Source organism: Solanum dulcamara, chromosome 10 (assembly GCF_947179165.1).
Source record: "Solanum dulcamara chromosome 10, daSolDulc1.2, whole genome shotgun sequence".
In the NCBI taxonomy this organism is placed as follows: Eukaryota; Viridiplantae; Streptophyta; class Magnoliopsida; order Solanales; family Solanaceae; genus Solanum; species Solanum dulcamara.
The window spans coordinates 12772960-12799296 of record NC_077246.1 but is presented as its reverse complement, the minus strand read 5'-3'; the positions used below and the strand labels follow the sequence as shown (position 1 = coordinate 12799296).

General features: G+C 33.9%; 3 protein-coding genes across 7 annotated transcripts in view; 2 read left to right on the top strand and 1 right to left on the bottom strand.

Annotated features, from left to right (window-relative positions):
* LOC129871764 (uncharacterized) overlaps positions 1-6396 on the top strand; it is a 33562-nt gene extending 27166 nt beyond the window's left edge. For both annotated transcript variants that reach the window (XM_055946749.1, XM_055946748.1), the window contains exon 8: positions 5952-6396. The gene's annotated coding sequence lies outside the window, so the exon portion shown is untranslated. The remainder of the gene's footprint in view (positions 1-5951) is intronic.
* Positions 2002-4255, bottom strand: LOC129905041 (uncharacterized). The gene is made up of 6 exons (XM_055980430.1): positions 3863-4255; positions 3503-3809; positions 3230-3384; positions 2928-3121; positions 2696-2867; positions 2002-2544 (listed from the first exon to the last, which is right to left on the bottom strand). The coding sequence occupies exons 1-6, from the start codon at positions 4253-4255 to the stop codon at positions 2002-2004; spliced, it is 1764 nt and encodes a 587-aa protein (XP_055836405.1).
* Positions 6397-18830: 12434 nt separating the features above from the next.
* LOC129870408 (L-aspartate oxidase 2-a, chloroplastic) lies at positions 18831-25434 on the top strand. 4 transcript variants are annotated; one of them, XM_055945191.1, is made up of 9 exons: positions 18849-18938; positions 19114-19234; positions 20080-20223; positions 20642-20996; positions 21913-22155; positions 22531-22587; positions 22695-22775; positions 23472-23533; positions 24128-25434. In XM_055945191.1, exons 3-9 carry the CDS (start codon positions 20093-20095, stop codon positions 25134-25136), a joined length of 1938 nt encoding a protein of 645 aa, XP_055801166.1. In that variant the 5' UTR covers positions 18849-18938; positions 19114-19234; positions 20080-20092; the 3' UTR covers positions 25137-25434. The 4 variants fall into 4 exon arrangements, with proteins under 4 accessions (XP_055801165.1, XP_055801166.1, XP_055801167.1 ...); XM_055945193.1 differs by having other exon boundaries at positions 18933-19002; XM_055945190.1 differs by lacking the exon at positions 19114-19234 and having other exon boundaries at positions 18831-18938.
* The last annotated feature ends 903 nt before the right edge of the window (positions 25435-26337 follow it).

Genomic DNA, 26337 nt, shown 5'->3' with positions numbered 1-26337 from the left:
TGGACTTCAAGAAGGTGATGAAGAACTAGGGTGGCAGGGCAGTGGTAATGGCTCTTTCAAGGTAAATAAAGCTTACAGGAGGACGGACCATTTGACTTCTGTCTAAGGAGGCAGTTCTTACAGATGACAATCTGATGGGGAGGGAGATACCATTGTGTTCCAAATGTTTCTTCTGTGGTTAAAAAACAGAGACAATTAACCATCTATTTATACATTGCAAGATTACAAGACAACTATGGAGATTACTTTTAATCAAGGGCATTTCATGGTCTAGGCTTGGAAAGATTACAGAGGCACTCCAGAGTTGGAAGAAGTAGGACTGCAGGCTAAGAACAGAAGTAGATGGAGAATTATCCCTGCTTGCATTTGGTGGACAATTTGGAAGGAGAGAACTCTAGATGTTTTGAGAATGTTGAGAATAGTATGCAACAGATCAAGTTGAATTATATCTTGATTCTGTGTTTTTTGTGTAATTAGGTATTTTCAAATGATTCTGTTTCTATTATTGATGATGTTTTGACTCATTATATAGAATAGGACCATAGATTTTCGAACTACTCTTGTAAATATGGTTTCAATAAAACCATGTATGATTTGTTCCTTATGAAATATATACACAATTTCCGGTTTAAAAAAAAAAAACTGAAAGGTGACTCCACCCGATTACAGGTCATTGAGGGAAATGGGAGAGAATATACTTATTAGGTTGACATGACTCGCATTCTAAAATGGACAAGTCAGACAAACCAAGTACTTCCTCTGATTCAATTTGTTTGTCCTACTTTCCTTTTTAGTCCTTTTAAAAAGAATGCCTCTTCCCTTTTTTTTTGGAAACTCTTTAATTTCAACTTTCTACATGACATGTTTAAGACCACAAGATTAAAGGGCATTTTGATACATCTACATATCTTTAGTTTAAGACCACAAGATTCTAAAGTCTTCTTTACCTAAACTAACAAATTGAAATGGAGGGAGTACCCTTTTTTTTTGGTAAAGTAATTAAATGATATTAGAAAGCATCAAGAAGATGCAAAGTTACAAAAGCACAGTGTGCAAGAAAGTTGCTCTAAACAGATATATATGGAGCTAGCTTGGCAAAAACATGTGAAACAGTCAAAAGGGAACCCTACTACTCTTCTGTACTAGAGATGGGGAACTAACAAACTCCAAAAAGTTATCCACACTGTTTACATTGGCAAAAAAGTCCCTGCTAAATAAACTAACCAGACATTTGGCTTTAAGAGTGCAGAAAGAGGTTGAAATTCCATTAAAACATCTGTTGTTTCTCTCCTTCCATATGCTCCAAATAATGGCTGCTGGGATCATTCTCCAGATCTTTCTAATGGATTTATCAACTCTCCACAATATTCGGCTGGCATAAGCATCCTTGATGTTGTAGGGCATTACCCATTGTAGGCCAAGCATAGAGTAGAAAAAGTACCATAGGCTAGCTGCTGTAGAGAAGTGCAAAAAAAGGTGATTAACACTCTCATTGGTCTGCTTGCACATGGCACATCTGTTGATGAGGATTACACCTCTTTTCCTGAGGTTGTCTTGTGTTAGGCATACTTCCTGCAGGGCTGTCCAGGTGAAACAAGAAACTCTGAGAGGTTGCCTAGTTTTCCAGACATGTTTCCAAGGCCAACTTAGTAGAATGCCATTCTGGGAGCTCATATTTCATAGCATTCTTTCACACGATATGTCTTCTCCTTAGAATTATCCCAAAGAATCTTGTCTTGATCTTCAACCACCAGTTTAGTGTTTTGTAGGGTTTCTAAGAGGGAAAGGATGTCATTAATCTCCCAATCCTGAAAGTTCCTTCTGAAAATAGGAGTCCAATAGTTGTTGTCTCTGTACTGGGCTATAGTTGCTTCTTTGTTGGAGGCTATCTGGAACAAGGAGGGAAAATAGTCTTTTAGCCTAGAGTTCCTTGGCCATTTGTCTTGCCAAAATCTGATCTTGAGCCCATTACCAGCCTTGAAGGATACTTCCTTGAAAAAATCATCTTGGAAACTGCTTGTGTCTCCAGACCCCAACACCATGGGGTTCAGTGCTTTTCATTGGACACCAGTGGTCTTGAATGCCATATTTTGCCTTAGTGATGTCTCTCCAAAACCCAGCCTCAATTTGTCCAGACCTCCAGAGCCACTTCATGAGTAAGCTGTTGTTGTGAAGTTTGAGATTTCTGATTCCCAAGCCTTCTTGAAACTTAGGCTGAGTTACTGATTGCCATTTAACTAGAGAGTACTTGTGAGTGAGACTATTTCCTTCCCATAGAAATCTCCTTCTGAGCCTATCCATTTGTTTTAGAATTGAACCTGGTATAGGAATACTGTCTAGGACACTATTGATGAGAGTGAGCCTACCTCCCATGGAGAGGTATTGCATTTTCCATGTAGCCAGTCTCTTTTCCATTTTTTCAATAACTCCATTCCAGATTCCAGAAGATTTGAAACTTGCCCCCAAGGGAAGACCTAGATAGGTGGTGGGTAAGGACCCAGTTTTGCAACTTAGTATGCCAGCAAGTTCCTCTAGATTGGCCACCTAATTAATCGGATATATAACACTTTTGAGCATGTTAATATGGAGTCCAGAGATAGCTTCAAAAACTATAAGGGTGGTGTTAAGATTGGGGACCTGTTGCCTATCAGCTCCGCAGAAAATGAGTGTCATCCGCATAAAGTAGGTGAGAAACATTGACAGTGGTAGCTGGATTGCTGCCTACTTGAAATCCTTGAACCCACTGAAGTTCTTTAGCCTTAGGTAGCAACTGAGATAGCCCTTCCATAGCCAGGAGGAATAGAAAAGGAGAGAGTGGGTCCCTCTGCCTCAACCCCTTTTGAGTTGAGAAGAATCCCACTAGACTTCTGTTGATCAGAACTGAGAACTTCATTGTTGAAATGCAGAAGTATATTCATCTTATCCACCTGTTACCAAAGCCCATTTGTTTCAGAATGCTGACTAGATAGGCCCAGTTAAGCTGGTCAAAGGCTTTCTCTATATCCAATTTGCATAAGATCCCAGACTCACCACTCTTCATTCTCCAGTCTAGCACCTTATTAGCAATCAAGGATGCATCAGTTATTTGCCTATTCTTTAGAAATGCACTTTCTGCCCGAGCCTAGAGAATTCATCACCTTTTTCATCCTCTCTGCTAGAATTTTAGCCAACAACTTATAGACACTGCCTAAGAGGCTTATAGGCCGGTAGTCTGTAAGCTCCACAGTACCTTCTTCTTTGGAATTAGAGCAATAAAAGAAGCATTACAAGATCTCACCATTTGGCAATTCTGGTGAAAGAAATTGAGAGCTGCTAGCATATCATCTTTAATGAAGCACCATGATTTTTGGAAGAAAGCCATGGTGTAACCATCAGGACCTGGGGCTGTCAGGGGCACAAGCCATAAGAGCATTAGAGATCTCCAATTCAGTGAAAGGAAGTTCAAGCTCCTCCTTTTCTTCTGTACTGAGGGTGGACATGTTCTAAAAAACAACGGAGGGACTCCAGGATTCAGCTTCTTTGTAAATTTGTTGATAATACTTCAGAATGCCATCCTTTATCCTTCCTTTATCTTCAGTCAGCTCATCCCCTATTCTCAATCTTTCAATGGAGTTACCCCTTCTATGTGAATTGTCCATTCTCTGAAAGAACTTAGTGTTCTTGTCCGCCTCTTTAAGCCATAAGCATCTAGATTTTTGCCTCCATGACATCTCTTCAGCTGTTGCAATTTGTTGAAGCTGCAATTTCAGATTCAAGGACTGTGCTTTCTCTTGTGCTGAAAGGGTTCTGAGTTCAGCTAATTGATCCAGCTTCCCCAGATCCCAAAGAGCTTTAGTTCTTTGGGTTCAATGTTGCCATACACCTCCCTGTTCCATTTAGAAATGTCTTTCTTTAGGTTTCTGAGTTTCTGCAACAGCACAAAGTCTGGGGTACCCTGAATAATGTAGGACTGCCACCATCCTTTTATCATATCAATGAAGCCTTCTGCTTGAAGCCACATGTTCTCAAATTTGAAGTAGGATGGTGATGCCTCCCAATCTCCACTTTCCAGGATGGGTTTATGGTCTGAAATTACTCTTGGCATTGTGTATTGTCTGATAGCCGTGAACATCTCAGTCCATTCTGATGAATAAAGGAACCTGTCAATTCTTGTTGCTTGGAGTGTCTCCTCCCCTCTTGACCAGGTGAACTGTGCTCCTTGGAGAAGAGGATCAATCAGTTCAAGATCCAAAATGGTATTGGAGAAACCCTGCATAGCTTTGGATCTTCTAGTACTGTTAAGCCTTTCACCCTCGAATCTACACACATTGAAGTCTCCTCCTATGACCCACAAATCAGACCACAGCCCCCTGATTTAAGCTAACTCCAAACCAAAGTCCTTCCTTTCTGGATTGGTACGAGGTCCGTATACTCCAGTGAAGACCCATTTGAAGTCTTCAGAGGTGCTCTCAAATCTACATGATAGGGAGAAGGCCCCTGCCTCTGACTCAACACAATTCTAAGCTCTTTTGTCCCATAAAGTTAATATCCCACCTTTGGTGCCAATCGCTTGGACTTCTGCCCAGGAAAGCCATCTATTCCCCCATATTTGTCTGATTTGAGATGGATTCCAAGACTCTATTTTGGTTTCCTGTAAACAAACAATGTCTGCTCCCCACTTTTGGATAAGAGATTTCAAAGTACTTCTCTTATCTTTATTATTAAGACCCTGTACATTCCAACTGAGTATTTTAACTCTCATCTGGAATAAGCCTTGTGGTACCTGCCCCTATCTTTTTTTCCACTCCATCTTGGATACCCCAATCCAGTTTTTTAAGTTCATTTGTTGCTTTGCTTTTCCCCTTTTCGCGTCCCCAGACTTCTTCCCCCCCTTTTTTTTTTTTGAAGTTTTGATAGACTGAGATGTCCCCAATCGTTTGTATAATAAATTGGGTGGATCAATAACATGACAAATTGTTGGAGGAGGACAAGATATGAGTGATTTAGTAAGGATAAGTTGGCTGGTGACAGATTTTTTAGGGTTGGGTCGCTGGAGTTCTTCAAGCAAAGTGATGGTGTTGGTTGATGCGCAACAACTAGAGTTACTGGCGAACAAATACAGTCACCGAAATTACACTCGGTGACGTAAACTTTGTTTCTGGTCGCTGGTAAATGCATAATGATTAAATCTTCACACCAGCTCTAATATCATGTGAGAGAAGAGGGTTTGAGAGAACTCAACTTGATTATTCCCTCAAGCCATTGGGGTTCTAAATAGCCAAGTGTATGTAGTCTAACAAAGGAAAGAGAATCCAAAAAATTCATAATTACAAGAGTATACTATATTTACAATATACTAGAAGTTCTAAAATAGAGAAATAATCAATTTGTAAAAGTTAAAAATCTTTTCCCCAGTATTCAACTCTTTGTACAAGTAAAAGTAGTAGGATAAAATTGGTAGAGTAGTAGGATATTTACACCTATCGGACATTGGTTCCCAATAAAAAAGGTTTATCCTTTGCACCTAATTCTTGTGGTTGAAAATTTTCGCTGTGAAGTTGTATCTTGCTCCATTTCACTTGCCATGTTAACAAGCTTTGTTTCCTTTTGTTTTTTTAAAGTTTTACATTTACATTGGTCATCTTGTGAAGTCAATCTTCTGGTTGATTATTTGAATTCTGGACTTCAATTGCCTGAAGGTTTGCTTAGGAGTTAGGACTAAGACGTTCAGGTTGCTAAACTTGTTATATTGGGAGTAGGGGATTAGGTTTTAGGGGGATGGAGGGGGATTGGAGTAGCGGCAAAAGAAAGGATGTGAGAGGGGGGAAACATGAAAGTTTATACAGGGACCTAAGATCTTTAACTAGTAGTAGTAGATAAGTTTGAATTCACATGTTTTCTTACAATATTGCAAATTAGTTTTCTTGGATTTACTCATGATTTTAACATGCTTTTAATTCTCTAAAATGCAGATTGTTGCAGCATTGGTGGCCCTTGACATTTGTGGAGGAAATCTCAGATGGTGTACAATATTTAGCTTTAGGTCCGATCTGTATGATTCTTCCGGTAGTTATTTGTGTCCTGCCCCTCCAGTTTTTTTCTTTCTATTTTTGTTAGATTATAGCAATTTCAAAAGGTGAGAAAAGTAGGTTGATGAATATCATTCATCCAGCTAAGTATGAAATAAAAATATCCTTGCATTTGACTTTTCTATTTTCAAGTATCACAGCTCTCAACTCAGCTGTGCTCCCCCCTGACCCTGGGGATTGGCTCAGACGCTGTCAAAACTCAGAAGACTGTCATTAGTAGCGTTGATTGGATATCTATAATAGACTCAATATACTGCTTTGTTTCCTTGTGAGAATTCTATTTGTACTTGTGACATATAATCAAGTGGTGGGAGCCTGTTGAATTGAAGGCCAATGACTTATTTGGTTTGGCTAAGCCAAAAGCCGTAAGTTATGATTTTTAACTTACGACTTTTGACTTTTGTTATTTTGGCTTTAAAATAAGTGCTTATAAGTATTTTTTAACTTTATTTAAACACTTCAAAACTGTTTAAAAGTTATTTTGGCTTAGCACCTGAAATTAGCCAATCCAAACGGGCACTTATGGGGGTTAGAAAAGGTTGCTTATAATGCCTTGTCACGGTGAGAAAGTTTGTGGTGTTCAGAGTTATTGAAGGCACGGGAACTTGTGTTACCAAACCCCCTCACGCAGAGAATACAAAAGGTGTGATTGTTGGGCTACGTAAAAATAGTTTTAAACAGAAAAAAGATGGGTAAAACGCAAATAAATAAATAAATGTGAATGCTAGCTAAAAGATAGGTTTTACATTTTATTACTTCACCATATATAAATCACTTTCTTTGAAAGAAAAAAGAAGAAAATAAGTTTGGCATTTAATATTGTTAAAGAGTGTGCCATGTGAGAGCGTTTTATGTTGGTTTATTTACTTAAATAATATAGTATATAATATTAATTATGAATTTTAGTATATATTTTATCTTTATCAAAAATAACAATGCTTTTCTTATCCAAAATAAAAAAAAATAAAAATACCAAAAATGTTTTCTCTCTCTCTTCCGTTTGTTCCCTTTCCTTTTCTCTCTCTTTCTTTCTCTTTTCCCTCTCTCCTTCTCTTCCTTTTTTTCCCTTTTTCCTTTTTTTTTTCTATCCATTTTTTTCTCTTTCTCTTTCCCCCTCTTTTAAAAATAATAATTAATTATTCGAATTTAAAATTTAATTTTAAATTAAATATTATAGAAATGATGCTTACTATTTTTAAAATTAAATAATTTTTTTATATAAATACATATCTAATGTATTTCTAACACAATAAAAGAAATAAATAAAATAAGTATTATACATTTTGAATTCAATATATTATACATATAATAAGCATGTTTCAATGCACGTGGTGAATATATAGCTAAAATATTTTTAATACAAATGTATTATAAGTATTATGTATGAATTTCAAACATTCTAGTACTATTCAAATTAATTTACGCTGTTAGAAATATATTATATTTGTTGAAATAAAAATAATTAAATTCATAACAATGTATAATATTAAATTTTAATTGTAATACATTTTGAATTCAATATATTATACATATTATAGAATTTTTTTAATGTACGTGGTGAATATATAACTAAAATATTTTTAATACAATAATATATTTCGTTAATAAGAGAAAAAATAAAAAATAATTATAATAGATTTTGAATTCAATATATTATAGACATGTTTCAATGCACGTGCTGAATATATAATTAAAGTATTTTTAATACAATAATATATTTCGTTAATAAGAGAAAAAATAAAAAATAATTATAATAGATTTTGAATTCAATATATTATAGACATGTTTCAATGCACGTGCTGAATATATAATTAAAGTATTTTTAATACAATAATATATTACGTTAATAAGTGAAAAAAATAAAATAAAAATTATTATAATAGATTTTGAATTCAATCTATTAAAGACGTGTTTCAATGCACGTGGTGAATATATAACTAAAATATTTATAATACAATAATATATTTTAGCACCATTAATAAGAGAAAAAATAAACAATAATTATAATACATTTTGAAATAAATTTTTGATACATATTATAGGCATCTTTCAATAAATATGGTGAATATATAATTAAAATATTTTTAATATAAGTATATTATAAATATTATATGTGAAATTATTAAAGGGAAAAGGCTCAAATATGCCATCGAACTTTGAGAAAAGGCTCATTTATGTCATCCGTTAAAAGTTTGGCTCATCTATGTCATTACCATTTGAGAAAAGGCTCATCTATGCTATTATTTTTTAACTCCGATTTTATAAAACCACACAAATAGCTTTTAACACTTTTTATTGGAGTTTTGAATGAAATATACTCTTTTAGCTTCTTCTTCTTCGAGAACACCAAGAACACATGAAGAACATCAAGAACTCCAAATTTTCAACTTCTTCAATTGTTCACAAAATCACCTCAAATTTCAATCATAGCATCCCTCCGAGCTTGATATCAAAATTCAATATCTTTTGAGCTCGAATTCAACCTAACCCAACAAGACACACTTAAAATTTCTTCAAAGTTCTAAAACTTTAACCTTCTTTAATAGTGAAATTTTCGCCACAACTTTAAATTACTTGAAATTTTAAACATAGACTCAAAAAATACTATGTTAAAGTTCACTATGTCTATGTTCATAATTTCAAGTGATTTGAAGTTGTGGCGAAAATTTCACTATTAAAGAAGGTTGAAGTTTTGAAACTTTGAAGAAATTTTAAGTGTGTCTTGTTGGGTTAAGTTGAATTCGAGCTCAAAAGATATTGAGTTTTGATATCTACCTCAGAGGGATGCTACTATTGAAATTTGAGGTGATTTCATGAAAAATTGAAAAAGTTGAAAATTTAGGGGTTTTGGTGTTCTTCATGTGTTTTTAGTATTCTTGAAGAAGGAGAAGCAAAAAGAGTACATTTGATTCAAAACTCCAATAGAAAAATGTTAAAAGTTGTTTGGGTGGTTTTGCAAAATCGAAATTAAAAAATAATGGCATAGATGAGCTTTTTTTCTCAAACGGCAATGGTATAGATGAACCAAACTTTTAACGAATGACATAAATGAGTCTTTTCTCAAAGTTCGATGGCATATTTGGGCCTTTTCCCTATATTAAATTAGGATAATTAGTTATTATTTTTTTAAAAAAAAAGAGAGAAAGAGAAAAATAAAATAAAAATAGAAAATAAAGAACAAGAAGAGAGAGAGAGAGAGAGAGAGAGAGAGAGAGAGAGAGTAATGGGTGATTTTGGTTATTAATTAAAATAAATATGTGATACACCGTAATAAAAAATGTATCATAAAAAAGTAATTATTAATCTAAAAAAGCCCATATAAAAATTCCTATTATGTTTTAAAAGAATGATTGTTTTCTCTGCATGCTATTGGCTTGAACTTGTAAAAGAGCTAAAACTTATAAGCCATTCAAACAAGCTTTTAGAAATTGTTTGAATTGACTTGTTTTTAAGCCAATATAGCTTATTAGCATTTTTATAATAATTAGATAATATAAAAAAAGTGCTTTTAAGCAATAATAGCTTTCGTTAATGAATTAACTAATTTGCTGGATACTATCCTAAATCGATTTTAGAAGTCCACTGGATGCATATTGTTAAGATAGTCCTGAATGCCAAAGACAAGTCAAGTGACTTTTCAAACTGATTAAACAAAAAGAATATGATTCAAATTTTGTCCTAATTAAATATTATTTTTAATATATGTGCATTATCTAAGAAAAAATTTCTATTGAGGGAGTAACAACTATTGAAATTGCTCAAACAACTCCTAAATGAAGAATTTATTGCAAGAGGTTCAGATTTTGCTTATAAAAATTTAACTCTAGGAAGAACTTGTGACACTTTGAAATAGTATCCACTTGTAGACTCTTTGGCATGAAGTGTTGTCAATGAATTTTTTTCACATTTGACTCATCATTCTACTTTTAAATTACCCCACTTTAGTAAAACCTGCCAATCATCGACTTTCATTGATGAGTCAACAACTATCTATTGAATTCAGTTCATTTCAAAGCTTGATGATGAGTCACAAGAGATTTGTCCATGGGATAATTCCAAATTTCAAAGATCCATCCAAGTGTCTTCTTAATATGATTGAACACAAGTCACTACTGCAATAACTCTATATTTGTTGCAATTGTTAATAAATTTGCTGGATAATATCCAACAAGTAAAACAATAGTTGCAAAAAATTCAGTTAGTTATCACAACAAATTAAAATAAGTAATTTGACTTATCACAATTCAAGAGATATATAAATATGTGATGAGGCTTACCAAGTCCATATGGGGGTTAGCATCCCCTCCTTGCAGTTAAGGTAACGATTTTGGGCGATTCCCCTTGGTCCATCCCTTGAAGTCGTACCCTTCTAGTATGCATGAGCCTTCCGCCGATTGACAGAAATGTCGGGCGGAATTCGAGAACGGATGGCTAGCTCCCATAGTATGACGGGGCGGTGTGTACAAGGCCCGGAAACAAAGTCATCCTTGTATGGGTACCAACGATTGCTCATATTTTTACAAGAGATGCTTACTTATAAATTGGATTATATTAGAGCTCGCTAGGAAGTACTTGGTATTGTGATCATTGAGGAAACAATACCTAATCCCAAAGATGCTCCAGAATCTTTTTGATTGTTCGTTCAAGAACTACAATCGAACCCTGTGAATTGCGTGAAAATAGAATACTCCAAATTCGGGGGTGAAAGAGTTTTAGAAAACGTTCTTAATGGAAAAAAATAAAGGATACCACTGAATTAAATTGGGTCCATGAATCTAAGAAATGGTGAGAATTCTTGATCTCTCTCAATATAATCTTCTTATCCCACCAACTAAGAATCTTGTATAAAAAGCATCTATGTAAGCACGATTATAGGACCAATCATATACCAGATTTCGTAAACAACATAGAGGAAGAACGTAATTTCGAAATCTGCTTGAAAGCAGCTCCGTTTTCTAAGGGAGAGTGGACTAAAAAAAGGAGAAGCGTAATGCATCATGCTTTTGTAGTCCAGACCCGGCGATAGAATAGGAGCCGAGCCACGGGAATATCTTATCGAAACAGATCACCATCAATAACTTTGTTAATCTTTACTGCCATTCATCTAATGATATGTAGAGACGATATTGAAAGTAATATGATCTTGTTTTGTAATATGCAAATTTTGTAAATTTATTTTAAAATGAAAGAAAAAGTTAAAACTATATTCTGTATTAACGAAATATTGAACTGCGGACACCAATACTCAATAATATTACTTCATCGATTCTAATTATTTAATGTTGAATTTCAATATTGATATTATGATAATAAATTATTTATTAAATTAAACTAATAAAGTAAGTAGATTTTTTAAAATTTCACTAAGTATGTTATTGTTGTTAAGTTATTGTACTTATTCAATTTTCATTTATTTTATATCAATAAATATACATTGCTATTGTGATACACATTGTGTATTATATAATATAAGTTATAGGCAAAGCAACAAATATAGATAGAGTAAAATTGATGAAACATAAGAAAAAAAAAATACTTGAATTACTTTGGTTGAACTTTTGGGAAAATTTCTCATGTTTTAGTGTTTTGTTTAGAGTTGTTAGGTCTTTTACTTTAGAATTTGCTTTTAAAGAAAAAGGTTAAATATGTTTTAAATTTAAAGGAAGAAAGGAATGGGGCCAGATGAGGTGACACAGGATAGAAAAGAATTTAAAGACAAAAAAGGCCGTCCATGCTGGACTCTAACCCACTGTGGTGGTTAATAGTGGTAACTTTGATCAGTGCACCTGAAAGAGTTTTAATTATAGGAGTGATTTTTATTTAGAATATTTATAATCAGGGGCGGATTTATGTAGATGGTAGGGGATGCCACGCCATCCTGTGGTCTTGATTGAAAATAGGCAAATTCATCGATTACCCTCTAAAGTTGGTACCAACTTTCACTTAGACACCTCAACTAGGCTTTGTTCATTTTAGACACCTCAAGTAAGGTTTCGATGTGTCATTTTGACACTTTGTGCTGACTTGACACATTGTGTGTGCTGCACCCATTTTAAGCATACAACAACAACAACAACAACCCAGTGAAATCCCACAGCATGGGGTCTGGGGAGGGTAGAATGTACGCAGACCTTACTCCTACCAAGGTAGGACGGCTGTTTCCTGGAGACCCTCGGCTCAGTAAAAGCATAAATGCATAAAAAATGTTAGATAAGAATAGAAAATTAAAAGCTTTATGAGAAAAACAACAAACAAATAACGAATAGATAACAAATAAATAAAGACTAATAACAAATAACGATTAAATAAATAATTAATAAATAATGAAAGCGTCACAGGTAAAGTTGAGTAATCAAAGCATAGAAAGTAATAAATAATAGCAGAAATAACAGAAATCAGAAGTCAAAGCGCAAGAGATCGTAATGCACTACTACACCTATGAATAGAGAAGAATAACGAGACTATGAACTAGCCTTCTACCCTAATTTGGGTCCTCCACACCCTCCTATCTAAGGTCATGTCCTCCGTAAGCTGTAACTGCGCCATGTCCTGTCTAATCACCTCTCCCCAATACTTCTTCGGCCTACCCCTACCTCTTTTGTAACCATCCATGGCCAGCCTCTCACATCTCCGCACTGGGGCATCTGTGTCTCTCCTCTTCACATGTCCATACCATCTCAGTCGTATTTCCCGCATCTTGTCTTCCACCGAGGCCACTCCTACCTTGTCCCGAATAGCCTCATTAAGCATGTGAAAAATAATTTTTTCTTTAAATTTTTTTTATTTTTGTTCTTCTTCTTCTTCTTCTTCTTCATTTCTGCCATCATTTCTTCTTCTTTTTCTTCTTCATTTCTTCTTCTTCTTCATTGCGTGTTCTTCTTTTACAAATTCCTTTTACAAAACACAATCTTTTTCATTTGCTTCAACACCCATTTGCCCAAAACCCATAAATTCCCCTCCCCCAATCTCTCCAGACGATTCAAGAATCGTTGATAGACTTGTTCACATATTCACTAAGCCTCTTGATTCATCAAAAAACCAAAGAACTTGATGAGTTGGATTCAAAGATTACTACTTGTATTGTTGAAGTTGTTCTTAGAAATCTGAGAAATTGGAGAATAGCCCATTTGTTTTTTAATTGAACTTCGAATTTTGTTGTGGGTTCTTTAAGATTTGAATTCTTTAACAATTTCAAAGAAAATAATTTTAGATTTATATTAATCTTGCCGGAAAAAATGGAGGTTCGTCGGATTTTTTGATTCAATTTGATTTATATTTTTGTTTGCCATTATAGTTTCATTTTTTCCTCTTTAGATGATATGAATAACGTTGGTGGGTGTTGGAGGAGAAGAAGATTTGGTGGGGGGGGGGGTTAGGGTTGGGGCGGGTGGGATTGGAGAAGATGACGGCGGGGTGGGGGAGCGGTTGGGGTTGGGGCGGGTGGGGTTGGAGAAGATGACGGTGGGGTGGGGGAGCGGTTGGGGTTGGGGTGGGTAGGGTTGGAGAAGATGAAGGCGGGGTGGGTGGGGTTAATAGTTGTTAATTTTTATTTTTTTAAAAAATTATTATTTGGATAAAAAAATGTCTCGTGTCATCAAATTATTGGTTATTTTTTTTCTATTCAAAAGTCATTATTTGATAATTATTTTTGATATATATATATGCCACGTGTCTTTATTTAATTTGCTGTTTTTGACACGTCAGACGAGTGCATTACACACTTAATATATTTTGGTGATTGTCAAAAAAGTGTCAAAATAACACATCGGAGCCTTACTTGAGGTGTCTAAAATGAATAAAACCTAGTTGAGGTGTCTAAGTGAAAGTTGGTGCCAACTTTAAGGGGCCACCGATTGATTTCGCCTTGAAAATATGTATATACATGTATATTGGTATATGCATATTTATAAAAAAAAAGAGTATAAAATTAAACATGGAATCCTTAGAAATAATGAGTCTTGTGGTACCAGTAGTTAAAGTTCATTTTACACCGTATGAATGCAAGTTCGAGCCCTTCTATAGGGTATATTTTCTTAAAACTTTTTTTTATCAATGCATGATATCGATAGCAAATTTATTGTAAAAAGAATTATGAATAAGTAGATTAGAACCCTAGATTTCTTATAAGTAAAATCTTTACTAAATCAACAAAAAAAGTCTAAATTTTGTATACAAATTTGCTAATAAATATTAAGTTTTATCTTGCTCCACACTGGAGTTTTTGTCATAGGTTACTGTTCAAAGCAGCGTGACACTTAGAGATTCAAAATATTGAATCTATCTCTGTTTATAATATATATACTAGTTAAGTATACGTGTTTTGCACGTGTGTATTGTGTGAATTAATGACACACACATATATATAAGATTTTACTATGTGTATATTATCTATTATTTTCTGTATTTTGATTACTCTATTTTATCTGTGTCGCTCTCGTTACTTGCTTTTCCATATGATTTTGAACTTCTTAGCCTTATCTAACCTCTGTTTATGCCTTTATTGAGCCAAGAGTCTTCCGGAAACAGCCGTCCTATCTTGGTAGAAGTAAGATTTGCGTACACTTTACCCTCCCCAGACCTCACGTTGTGGAATTTCACTAGGTTGTTGTGGTTGTTATTGTATATTATATTATTAAGTATAATTTTTTTAAAAATAACATAAATTTTTTAAGATAAAAATAAACCTAAAGAAAAATATTATAACTCACCACCATACCAATAATTAAGGAGTAAAATTAGATGTAGGAAAATGTTTTCTATGAAAAATTCTGACCTCGACATCCAAATCTAGACACGGCCTCGATGATTGATTGGGATCCAACTCCGATATTCAACCTGAGACATGACTTCTGACTCCCTCACTCGGGGCCCGACATCCAAACTGAGACGTGACATTTGAATCGGGACCTGACTTGATACCTGATGTGGGACCCAACTTTCGAAGCCGGACCCGATCCAGACTCTCGACTTTAGACTCGAGGCCCAACTCTCGACCCAGGACCCAACTTCTAAATCGTACATGACCCCGACTCCCGTCTTAGGACTCGACTTTCGAATCGGGATTCGACCTCGACACCCGACACTAATAAATGATTTATGATCCGGCCTCAAGATTCGACTTTCGAACTGAGATTCAATTCTGACATCTGATTCGAGATTCGACTTTTAAAGCAAGATCCGACCCCAACACCTGACTGTGACCCGACACCTGAGAGATGACCCATGACTCGATTTCTGAATCGAGTTCCGCCCTTGATATCCGACCCCAGCGATCGATTTGAACCTCGAATAGATGTATTGTTTTAATGAAGAAAAATTATTGTTAGTGATAAAAAAATGTGAGTTCTTCTAGTTTAAGGTCTTAATACTAAATTTCTAAATATTAGGAGTTAGTACATGGTTCAATTAAGAAACAATTAATAGCCATTTAAATAAAATACATAATCCCAATGAAAATTTTTAAAAAATGAAAAAAAAGAAGAAAAAAGCCAGATATATAGCTTAAATAAGCTATAGATGCCAAAATATACCTTTGCACTATCACATAACTATAAAACAAACCAAAATTATAAAAATCAAGAAGACAATATGTATGAAAAGTTCAACATATAGGATTCTATTTTAGTTAAGCTCAACGGCTTTTTTTTTTATAAAAAAACAAATAATATGAATTTATCCAAAATGTTATTCATTTATTTGAAGAAAATTTAGTTTATGACGGATATAAAAGTTGTTTCATATATTTGAATGAATGAATATTCTTTTGCATTATGATAGGAATACTTTTCACTTTCGTACAATAGTTTTTTTTTTTTTACATATATAAGTATGATTCAAATAAAAAAAAATATTAACTTGCATATATTATGTGTACAAATTTGTAATAAACACCTTAACAAAGTAAATAGTACCAATATGAATTAGAAATAGGGTTGTTCAAAATTGAATCAAAATTGATAACCCAAAATTGAAAATAAGTTACTGGTTATCGCTATCAGTAGTAGGCTATTTGTTCAGCGGTTTCGGTAATCATTTTTTTATTATTGGATTATATGTTCTTAACGGTTTGAGGTTTTTCTTAACGGATTAACCGATAACCCGATAGTAAATTAATAAATTATATTTATACCATTCGGTATATTAATTCCTTGACTTAGGGTTTAGTTCATAGTTTTATTTTTCGTTGTCTCAAACTCTTGTTATTCTACATTGTGCTAGTGTTTGTTTTTGAGCAAGATGCAATCTATCAACTCATGTGCATGGTTCATTTGATTTGTCACCTTGTTTTTAAATTGATTTTCAATAATTTTTTGTGTCAAATCTTAACAGTTAAATCGATAATAATTAATAACTGATAAATCAACAATCGAACCAATAATGATTAATAACTAATAAAGCGATAATCGATAAGCTAATATCTTAATGATTTTATAGCAATTTAGGATGTCTACAAACCGATAACCGATAAATCAAACTGATAAACTTCCCCTAATTAGAAATAAATTTCAAAAAACATGTCTCCAAATCCTTAGCACGAAGTCTCATTCACTCGTTCCACATACATTTTTCTTCACATACAAAAAAGAATTAATCGATAATGACTTGAATATAGAGACGAATCCAAAAATTTAAGATTATGAGAAAAAAATCCATCTTAAAAGTTTAAAGGATCTTCACCTTGTTAATAGCCTAATTTAAACTAACAACAAAAGAATACGAAAAAAATTAGAATGTAAAATAAAAAAGACATCAAGGATAAGCTTAAAAGAAACTCAAAATTGAAAAGTTGCGACTTTTTGGATCTTCGACACAATAAGAGTAAAGGTAAACAAGACCTTGATTCTTATAGATTTGGAACTTCATAACATTAATTCACTTAATATTAAAAATAGATATCTAACGTTTTTTTATATATTCTAGGTTTAGAAGTCCTTATTTTATCAGGGTTCTTCCCATGATAAGGAGTTCGGAAGAATTTAATACATAAAACTTAATTGGTTTTGAAGTCATATTCTTGCCATATATTTTAGGAGTCTAGTAAAAGAAAATTACTTAATTTTGCTTCCCATATTGGGAGTCTAGTCAATATAATAAAAATAATTAAATAATAATTTGAGAAGAATAGTGAAAAGATAATTTTGTCTAAAGTGAAGTCTTTTAATGAAGGGCAAAAAGTTCAAACAACATTTATTAAAGACCTTGGTGTTTTTAATATAGTACTAGTTTAGTGTAGGAGCTTTGCACGTGTGTTTCACGTCATTTATAATTATATATAAAAAGTAGCAATTGAAGTTAATATATATATATATATATATATATATATATATATATATATAATATAGGTAAGTATTATAGATCGAATATGTTATTGTTTTTAAGACTTTAAGTCAAAAATTAAAAAATAACTATAATATGTTTATTTAGTTCTACACATAATTTTTATTCAATTAAAATTTTCGTAATTTTTATCTTTGATTTAAAAGTATAAACTGCTAGGACTTTTAATATAGTTCAAATAAGAAAAAAATAAGAAACATATTTTAAATAACTAAACATTAGAAGTATTCTTAAAAATGATATCCCTATAATAATTTAAACATAGTATTTTATCGAATCATTACATATTAAAATAACGCCTCAAGGCTCAATCCGTATTTGCTCAATCAAGTTAAAAAGATTGGACACTGTAGGGATATAACAATAAAAGAGAAAAACACACTCGATGGCTAATAGTAAGAATAATGATCCAAATTTGACCTACTGCACAAGTATATCTTTGATCATTTTATTTTTACTTCAGCTATAATTAGCTCGCATAATGGGGATCGAATCACCTTTGTTAGGAACCAATTAACCCCTCATATGGGACTTTTCAATACGAATTATGTATACATGCGTTGCACGTGTCAATATATATAAAAAGTGTATACAAAAAAATCAATAAATTATATAAATATAAGATATTTCAAGTTATAATAAAAAGAAAATAATATTAAATTCACTATTATGATGCTATATAAATAATGAATGGAATAATGTCAGTATTTTTGTCACAAAAGGTATATAATAATTTTTCTATTGACTTGTATGATCTAAGAAGTAAGAACTGAATTTTCATTATTTGAATTTTGCCTATAACTATGACTATATTTTAAAAAACTCACCGAACCAAAATTATGACTCAATAATTATACCTACAATCTATAGTCACCAATAGCTTTAATGCACAAAAATAACTTAGCTTTGAAGAGTTAGGCTTTCAAGAACCCAATTGATGAGTAAAAAGAAGACAGAGGCACAAGAATAATTTTTGCAAATTAAGTTAATATACAATGCCGTTTTTATCTAAAGCGAAGTTTTTAATAAAGAACAAAAAATTTAAGAATCTTCAGATTTTTAATATAATAGAGAAGATAGTTAGATAATTATTTTTAGAAGTTACCGAGTAAATGTTCACCTTCACGAATGCATGTAGATCCGTTTTTGATGCAACATAAAGTGAGATAAAGTATCTACTTTATTATTGTAGAAATATAAGTCGAAGATAGTGCGATAATGAAATGCGAAACTACCTTGAAACGCAAGGACTGAATCGTGTTTTTTTTTTTTTTTAATTATTATTATTATTTTATTTGTAAAAACAAATTTATTTTAGTATAAAAAGGTAAGGCTGAAATTTGGATTCTATTTTTTTTTTGTTCCAATTTCTTTGTGGAGGAAAAGCAGTGGGGTCCTCTGCCCTTACTTTTTCTCGAACGCGACAAGTGTTTTGTAATTTTGGAAAGTGCATAAATGCATTAAATTATTGTGAATACAATTCTCTCTCTTCACCAGTTATCTTTGTTGAAGCGCCATCTTTGCTGCGTTAAGGTAATTGGATTGTTCAAATTGTTTATACAATTCTCTTTTCACCAGTTATCTTTGCCGCGTTAAGGTAATTGTATTGTTCAAAACAATTCTCTCTTTACCATTTATCTTTGCTGCGTTCAGGTAATTGTACTGTTCAAATTGTTTATAATCGGTAGTGTATTGCGATTTAATCTAGGGTTCTCTTCGGTGGATCCTGTCATGTAGCAGCACACATGCAACTCAATTCCATTTTCTGCTCACAATCCTAGCCTAAAAAAGAGATTTAAAATGTTTTTCTCTAAGAAAAAGACTTGAATGTGAGTTCCGTGGTCATCCGATTGAAAATAGATTTGAATGTAAAGACCCCAAAATATTTGATCTTATACGTAAACTAGATTTTGATGATCATCTGTTTTTCAATTGGTGTGACATTGTTGATTACGTAAGCTTTTATTGATTTTAGTTTTGAAAACTTTTTCAATCGAGACAACTGTCAAAACAACAATATACCCGACCCACTGGAATAGAGAGACAGTTTTCAAAAGACCTCAGATCAATTGTAAAGGCAACTGTTATGAAAACTATTTAAATTATTCTATAATCAATATAAACATTCAAAAATAGAAGTAAGACTTCACATGGTTGAATACGCTAATTAGAGTATCATTTTCTACTTGTGCTTCTATTATCGCTTTATTTCAAAAAATAGGTTTAAACCACCAATATCGTAGTGATTATTATGCTTTAAAAGACATTCAAGGTCAAGAGGTCAATTTAATTAGCTTGAGTTTGAAAAATGTTTAACTCAAAGAATTGAAGAACAGTTTTGAAAGCCAAAGTTCAAACAAGATTGATTCAAGTTGAAGTGAATTAGACAAAATTAAGAAGTAGGAAGTAGTGACAAATATAATTGCCTACAACTTTCAACCATAATTACACCAATCATATATTAAAAAAGTAGCATATACTTTGGAAATATGCGTGTAATGATTGGTAGAAGTTATCTAAATATCAAGTGCCAATATTTTGTTGTTTAGCTCAATTCCTTGCCCTGTTAGGATGTTTTTAGAGGTAATCAAGATGATCTTTAAACGTTTAGTTTCACAAATACTCTAACCTCGAGTGCTCACCTGATACCAATTCCTTTGACCTGGATTGTCAGTCAGTAAGATCATATGGCAACTGGTATAGCTTCAGGAAGCGTACAATTACATTTAAGGGAGCCTCTCTACAGGAGGAATAGCTATGGAAAAGCTCATTGTCATACCAATGTGGTCCTGAACGGCATGCAAAATCAAATCCGTTGGTATGTATTAGGATGATGCTTCATCACCTATCTCTCCTTCTCTCTCTATTTTTCCCTGGTATATTATCTTCTTTGTAGTGCCCTTTCTCCTTTCTTCTGGGCGAATAACTGTCAAAATGTTTATTTTGGAGTTCTTAAGATGTAATTACCTTCCAATTTGTAATGGTGATAGGCATTCACGTGTTGTCTGTAGTACTATTTATCCTCAAATGAGAACTTACTGAAAAGGAATCTTTGTTTACATGTTTAGGGATAAACCAGTAAAATCTGTTTTCATGAGGTGACAGAATCCTAGAAGTTTCATTTTTCGAGTCATTTCCTGATTCCTCAGAAAAGAGAAATGTTATTATGTTCATTTTCTGGAAAAGGTTATTATGTATATTTTCTGGTGGTGACCGTGTGCTAATTAAATTTCCAGGTCTTCTTGGATTTCCAAAGTCTTACAAGTTCATAGAAGTAACTATTCACAATGTCAAGTGAAAACAAACTGGAAGTCTCACAGAGGAACAATCAAATCATACCACAGAGAAGGCTCAACTAGGTATTTTGATTTTGCTGTGATTGGTAGTGGAATTGCTGGCCTTCGATATGCTCTTGAGGTTGCTAAACATGGAACTGTTGCTGTGATAACCAAGGCCGAGCCTCATGAGAGTAACACTAACTATGCTCAAGGTGGTGTAAGTGCCGTGCTCTGTCCTACGGATTCAGTGGAGAGCCACATGCAAGATACAATTGTGGCAGGTGCCTACCTCTGTGATGAGGAGACTGTTAGAGTAAGTCCACAGAATATTAGTCTCTTTAGTTCCGTAAAGCAGTTGCCAGTTTTTCAGCTTTTTCTCTTTGGAGACTATTTCCCTTTTCTTTTCCAATTTTTTTCCCCAGACTACTTGGTTGGATGAATAGGAAAGTTCTCGATCTATCTTTCAGGTTGAAACCAAAGGAACTTTCTGTTTAGATAGCTTTTGCCTCAGGATGTAGAACTGCCAAAAATTGGAAAAGTGTAAGAGCAATGGGGGCAGTTAGGCTTGTTTTCACTTTGAAGCTGAAGTGCCGGAAAGCAATACTATAAGAAAGGCTCTATGCCTATTCCTAACTTCTGATGTAAGTGCTTAAAAGTTGAAACTGAAGAAAGTGTTGGAGAACTGTGAAACCAATGGTTGGTAATAAATAAGATTTCCATTGGAGTATGTCGTAGTCCTATTCTTCATGGTTCAGATCGTTGACTTCTGTATTTGAACATTTGGAGAAGAGAGTGTGAAGGTGACATGCAAGAAGGAAGAAATAAGAATAAAACTGGAAATGCACTTGTGTTGTCTTTCGTTTTGATAGTGGGATTTCATTTAGTTTGTACTATAGTACTATTTTTTCTTAATGAGAACACACAAAGGTATCATTAGCACTTAGCTAAATCAGCGCCAATTTTTTAAGGGTCACCAATTACCTTGCTCTATGCTATTTCGCTTGTCTCTGTAAATGTATACTGGCATCAAGGAAGTTTTATGTTGTTCTTGATTGATGGGACATCTAAACTGATATCTTCTTCTCAGTTGGGAAAAACTTGGTCCATATCGTTTTGCTTTTTATGCAATCAATGAAACTTACAAGATGACTGATTTATTACTCCAAAATATATTCTTTGGTTTACTCTTTTAAAATCTTCATTCTTTTAAGTGCATCTCCTTTCTCTAGGTTGTGTGTACTGAAGGACCTGAGAGAATTAGAGAACTGATCGCTATGGGTGCTTCGTTCGATCATGGGGAGGATGGAAATCTGCATCTAGCCAGGGAAGGGGGTCACTCCCATCGCCGAATTGTCCATGCTGCTGATATGACAGGCAGAGAGATAGAAAGGGCCCTATTAGAGGCAGTTGTTAAGGATCCTAATATATATGTGTTTCAACACCATTTTGCTATAGATTTGTTGACCACTCAGGTAAGTTTATTCCTCGATAGAAACTGTTTGCATTGGTTATTATGGAGAAAATTTTCTGCTCTAGCACCAATTTGGTCCAAAATGAAGGGTTGTTGCTTTAATCTAATTAAACTTGGCAATATTCTTTTGCTTATGTTTTTTGTACAAATATTGCTTATGTGAATTTTAGCACTTGCTTATATTTGATCCAAACTTAAGGAATGAACCCTAGTAGATTGATTAAGCAAGCAGTGCAATGCAAGTGGAGGACAATTGAACATGATGATAGCTGTGTGAAATTGGCATGAACTGTTCAATAAGGATTTTTTGAGAAAGGATGAACTATTCGATAGTCATATAAATATTTGCTAATCTTAATTTGTATGCTAAATGCAGGACAGTTCTGACATAGTTTGTCACGGAATTGATACAATAAACACGGAAACACAGGAGGTAAGTACAGTGGCTTTTGCTCATGTTGACCTCCATAATTTGAACGTATCCTCAAAATGATATAAATTGATTTCTTAGGCTTCTGTGCTCTTACATTGAGTTTATAGGTCATAAGATTCATATCAAAAGTGACTTTGCTGGCATCAGGTGGAGCTGGGCATATCTATCCAAGTACTACTAATCCGCCGGTATGGGTTTCAATATCTTCTCCTCCAAAATGTTGTTAGTTATAGTAATGTCACTCCTTATAATCAGTAAGATTATTCAGAGTCCTAAACAGTGATATGGAGGGAGAAGGTGGGAAGGAAATCCCTTCCTTGGTGCGGGGTGTCTAATACTAGCATGATTTTGCATTTAATTGTTGGTGATAAGCTTGATGTCAGTATCTTTTGTAATTCATAAGGATCTTATCAATTGACATTGATGCAACGAGTATTAATTTTTCTACCCTATTGCAATTGCATGTTAAGCTAATGTGCAATTAGAAATAAGAGCTCTCTGCCCTAAATGCCAAAAAGAAGAAGAGGAGAAGATAAAAAAGAACAAAACAGATGATCTGGGTAGGAATACAGATGAACCTTCGCTTGGAAGTGTAGATTCTTATCTCATATATGATTAAGATAATAAATTCTTATTCTATACACCATTAATTTCTGTACAATAAAAGTAAGACACATTGTTCAAAGTTGTAGAAACCTGGGTTAGGCATCTGCTGTTGTGCTATTCTGCCCATTATCTTTTGTTTTTGAGAAACTAATTGGTGGTGGGACCAGTTCTGTTTTTATATTTGATCATTTGTGCCTTTATTAATGAACGGAAAAGTTTAACTTTGTCAAATGTGGACATGCTTAAAGTTCTAATTCATATTGATATGATGGTTGTAGGTTGCCACTGGAGATGGAATGGCTATGGCTCATCGAGCTCAAGCTGTAATTTCCAACATGGAGTAAGTAATCCTCAGCGTTGCCTTCTTGTTATAGCATATTTCTGCCTCTGCTTTAATCTAGATTTCATCCATCTTTTGCCTTCTTGATTTTTGCATCTTGTTCTGCATTCGTTCAGAATTTGCACTTTTGACTAAATATAAAAGGGTGTGTTGAAAATGTTGTGCGGGATGACATTGGATATGCAACTTGAACTTTTCAGGATAGCATCAAATTTTCTTCATTGGGGGATTAATTGATGTAAAAAAAGATTTCTAGACTAGTAGTCGGTTCTCTAATTGGTGGTCCTCCTTTGATCATCTTTTGGATGGCAGACACATTGTTTGCAAGGTTGTTGAACTATCCCCGAAGGTTGCATTGGGGAACTTTATTGATGAGAAAGGGGATTTTATTGATGTAGAAAAGGATATGCAACTTAAATTTTTCAGGATAAAGGGCATCAAATTATTCATTGGGGGATTTAATTGATGTAAAAAAGATTTCCTGACTAGCAGTCGGCTCTCTAATTGATGGTGGACGGGTCTTTGTTTGTGAGGTTGATGAACTATTCTTGAATGTTGCATTAGTAACTACAATTCTCTGCCTTGTGTTGCCAGGTTTGTGCAATTCCACCCGACTTCCTTGGCTGATGAAGGCCTTCCCATCAGACCATCAAATACCAGAGAGAATGCTTTTCTGATAACTGAAGCTGTCAGAGGTGATGGCGGCATCCTTTACAACTTAGATATGGAGAGATTTATGCCATTGTATGATGAAAGAGCAGAGCTTGCGCCGAGAGATGTGGTAGCAAGAAGTATTGATGACCAGCTCAAAAAGCGTGTTGAAGAGTATGTTCTTCTTGATATCAGTCACAAGCCCAAAGAGAAGATTCTTTCTCATTTTCCTAATATAGCTGCTGAGTGTCTCCGCTATGGGTTAGACATAACAAAGCAGCCGATTCCGGTGGTTCCCGCTGCTCACTACATGTGTGGTGGAGTCCGTGCTGGGCTTGAGGGTGAGACTAATGTACGAGGTCTTTATGTGGCAGGTGAAGTTGCATGTACTGGTTTGCATGGTGCTAACCGACTTGCTAGCAACTCCTTGGCTGAAGCACTAGTGTTTGCACGAAGAGCTGTACAACCTTCAATTGATCACATGAACGTATCTAAAATTGATCACGGTGCTTCAAGTTGGTGGCCACGTCCTGTAGCCCCCAGGTTACTAGGAGATACAGTACTTAACAAAGTCATTCGTCGGACAAGGGAAGTGAGAAAAGAACTGCAGTCAATCATGTGGGAATATGTTGGAATTGTTAGGTCTACCTCAAGACTAACCCTTGCAGAGAAGAGAATCATAGAGTTGGAGTTGAAATGGGAAAGATACCTATTTCAGCATGGCTGGGAGCCGAGTATGGTTGGATTAGAGGCTTGTGAGATGAGGAATCTCTTCTGTTGTGCCAAGCTGGTTGTTAGCAGTGCCCTTTCCCGACATGAGAGTCGTGGGCTTCATTATACAATTGATTTTCCTCACGTCGAGGAAAGCAAGAGGTTGCCAACGGTCATTTTTCCTTCACAGCTAAATAGCTCATGGAGCTCGCGGCAATTACACAAGCAGCAGATATGTTAGATACTCTTACCTATTTGCCATTCTTCCCTCGAAAACTTCTCAAGTGCAGGGCATGATTAGTTGCCATTCTTCCTGCCATTAATTTTGGAGCAGGACGAAGTCATTCTTTTGATGAAGTATTACTTATATGCTTACACTAAATTATAGAAGCCAGAAGAGAGGAGCTTGGGCACACTTGAGTTTAATTTCAGGCCTTCTCTTAAATAATTTTGCATTGTTTACTTGTAATGTATGATTTTGATTTAAAAGTGGACACTGGGTTCTTAAAGGTAAACTCGCCAGTTAACTTTGTTAAGAAGGGAACGTGTGAATTTTGCGGGGCAACTACTTTTTACATCTCCATTCACATAAAATTTGCACGTTTTTCTCTTCAAATGGGTTGGTATTTAGTTTTTGCCATTTAATTACTGAACTTATGGCTAGTGGGGAATAAGTTCCTTAGAATTGAAGTCATTTGTGGGATTTTATGATTTTTCTGATAAGAAAATATAACTTATGCCCCACAAAAAAAATGTTTTTGTTATGAGGTAAAAATTAAGGGAAAATAAAATAAATTTCACTAGTTTGGGGTTTAATTATCTGCCTTTTTGATATTACCGATCCTGTTATTTCGCACCTCAAATACATCTAATTAAGTGTATCTAAATAGGGAAGGTAACTAAGAGACATTTAAGGAGGAAATCACATGTATTACAGCTTAATTTTTTTTTTCCAAATTCTTCCCCCTTTTTAAAAATTTGGCATGTTCGATTGGATGATTTTAACTTTTTAATTAATTCTTCCCCTCTCGAAAGTCTAAGCGATTAATTTATTTATTTTTACTTTTTTCGTGGACTTATATTTTATAATAACAAGAAATTATGGTTGGTTCTGGCTTGATCAACAGCTTAAAACAACACATGGTGATTTAGCTTTAATATATCCCATTTTCTTTGAAAAAAATCAAAGTTCATTCCATTCTGTTTGATGCATTTTGACTCGATATGAAGTTTAATAATAAATAATTTAATAAATTTCGAAATTCTTTTTATTTGTATCTAAATTTTTTAGTATGTTTGTCAGATACATAAACTCTTACATGTATATATTTTATCAGATATATATTCACTTAGTCAAATACATTGATAAAACTAGATACATATAATCTTAACATAGAAACATATATACTTTATCATATTCATGAACTCTTATTTGGATACAT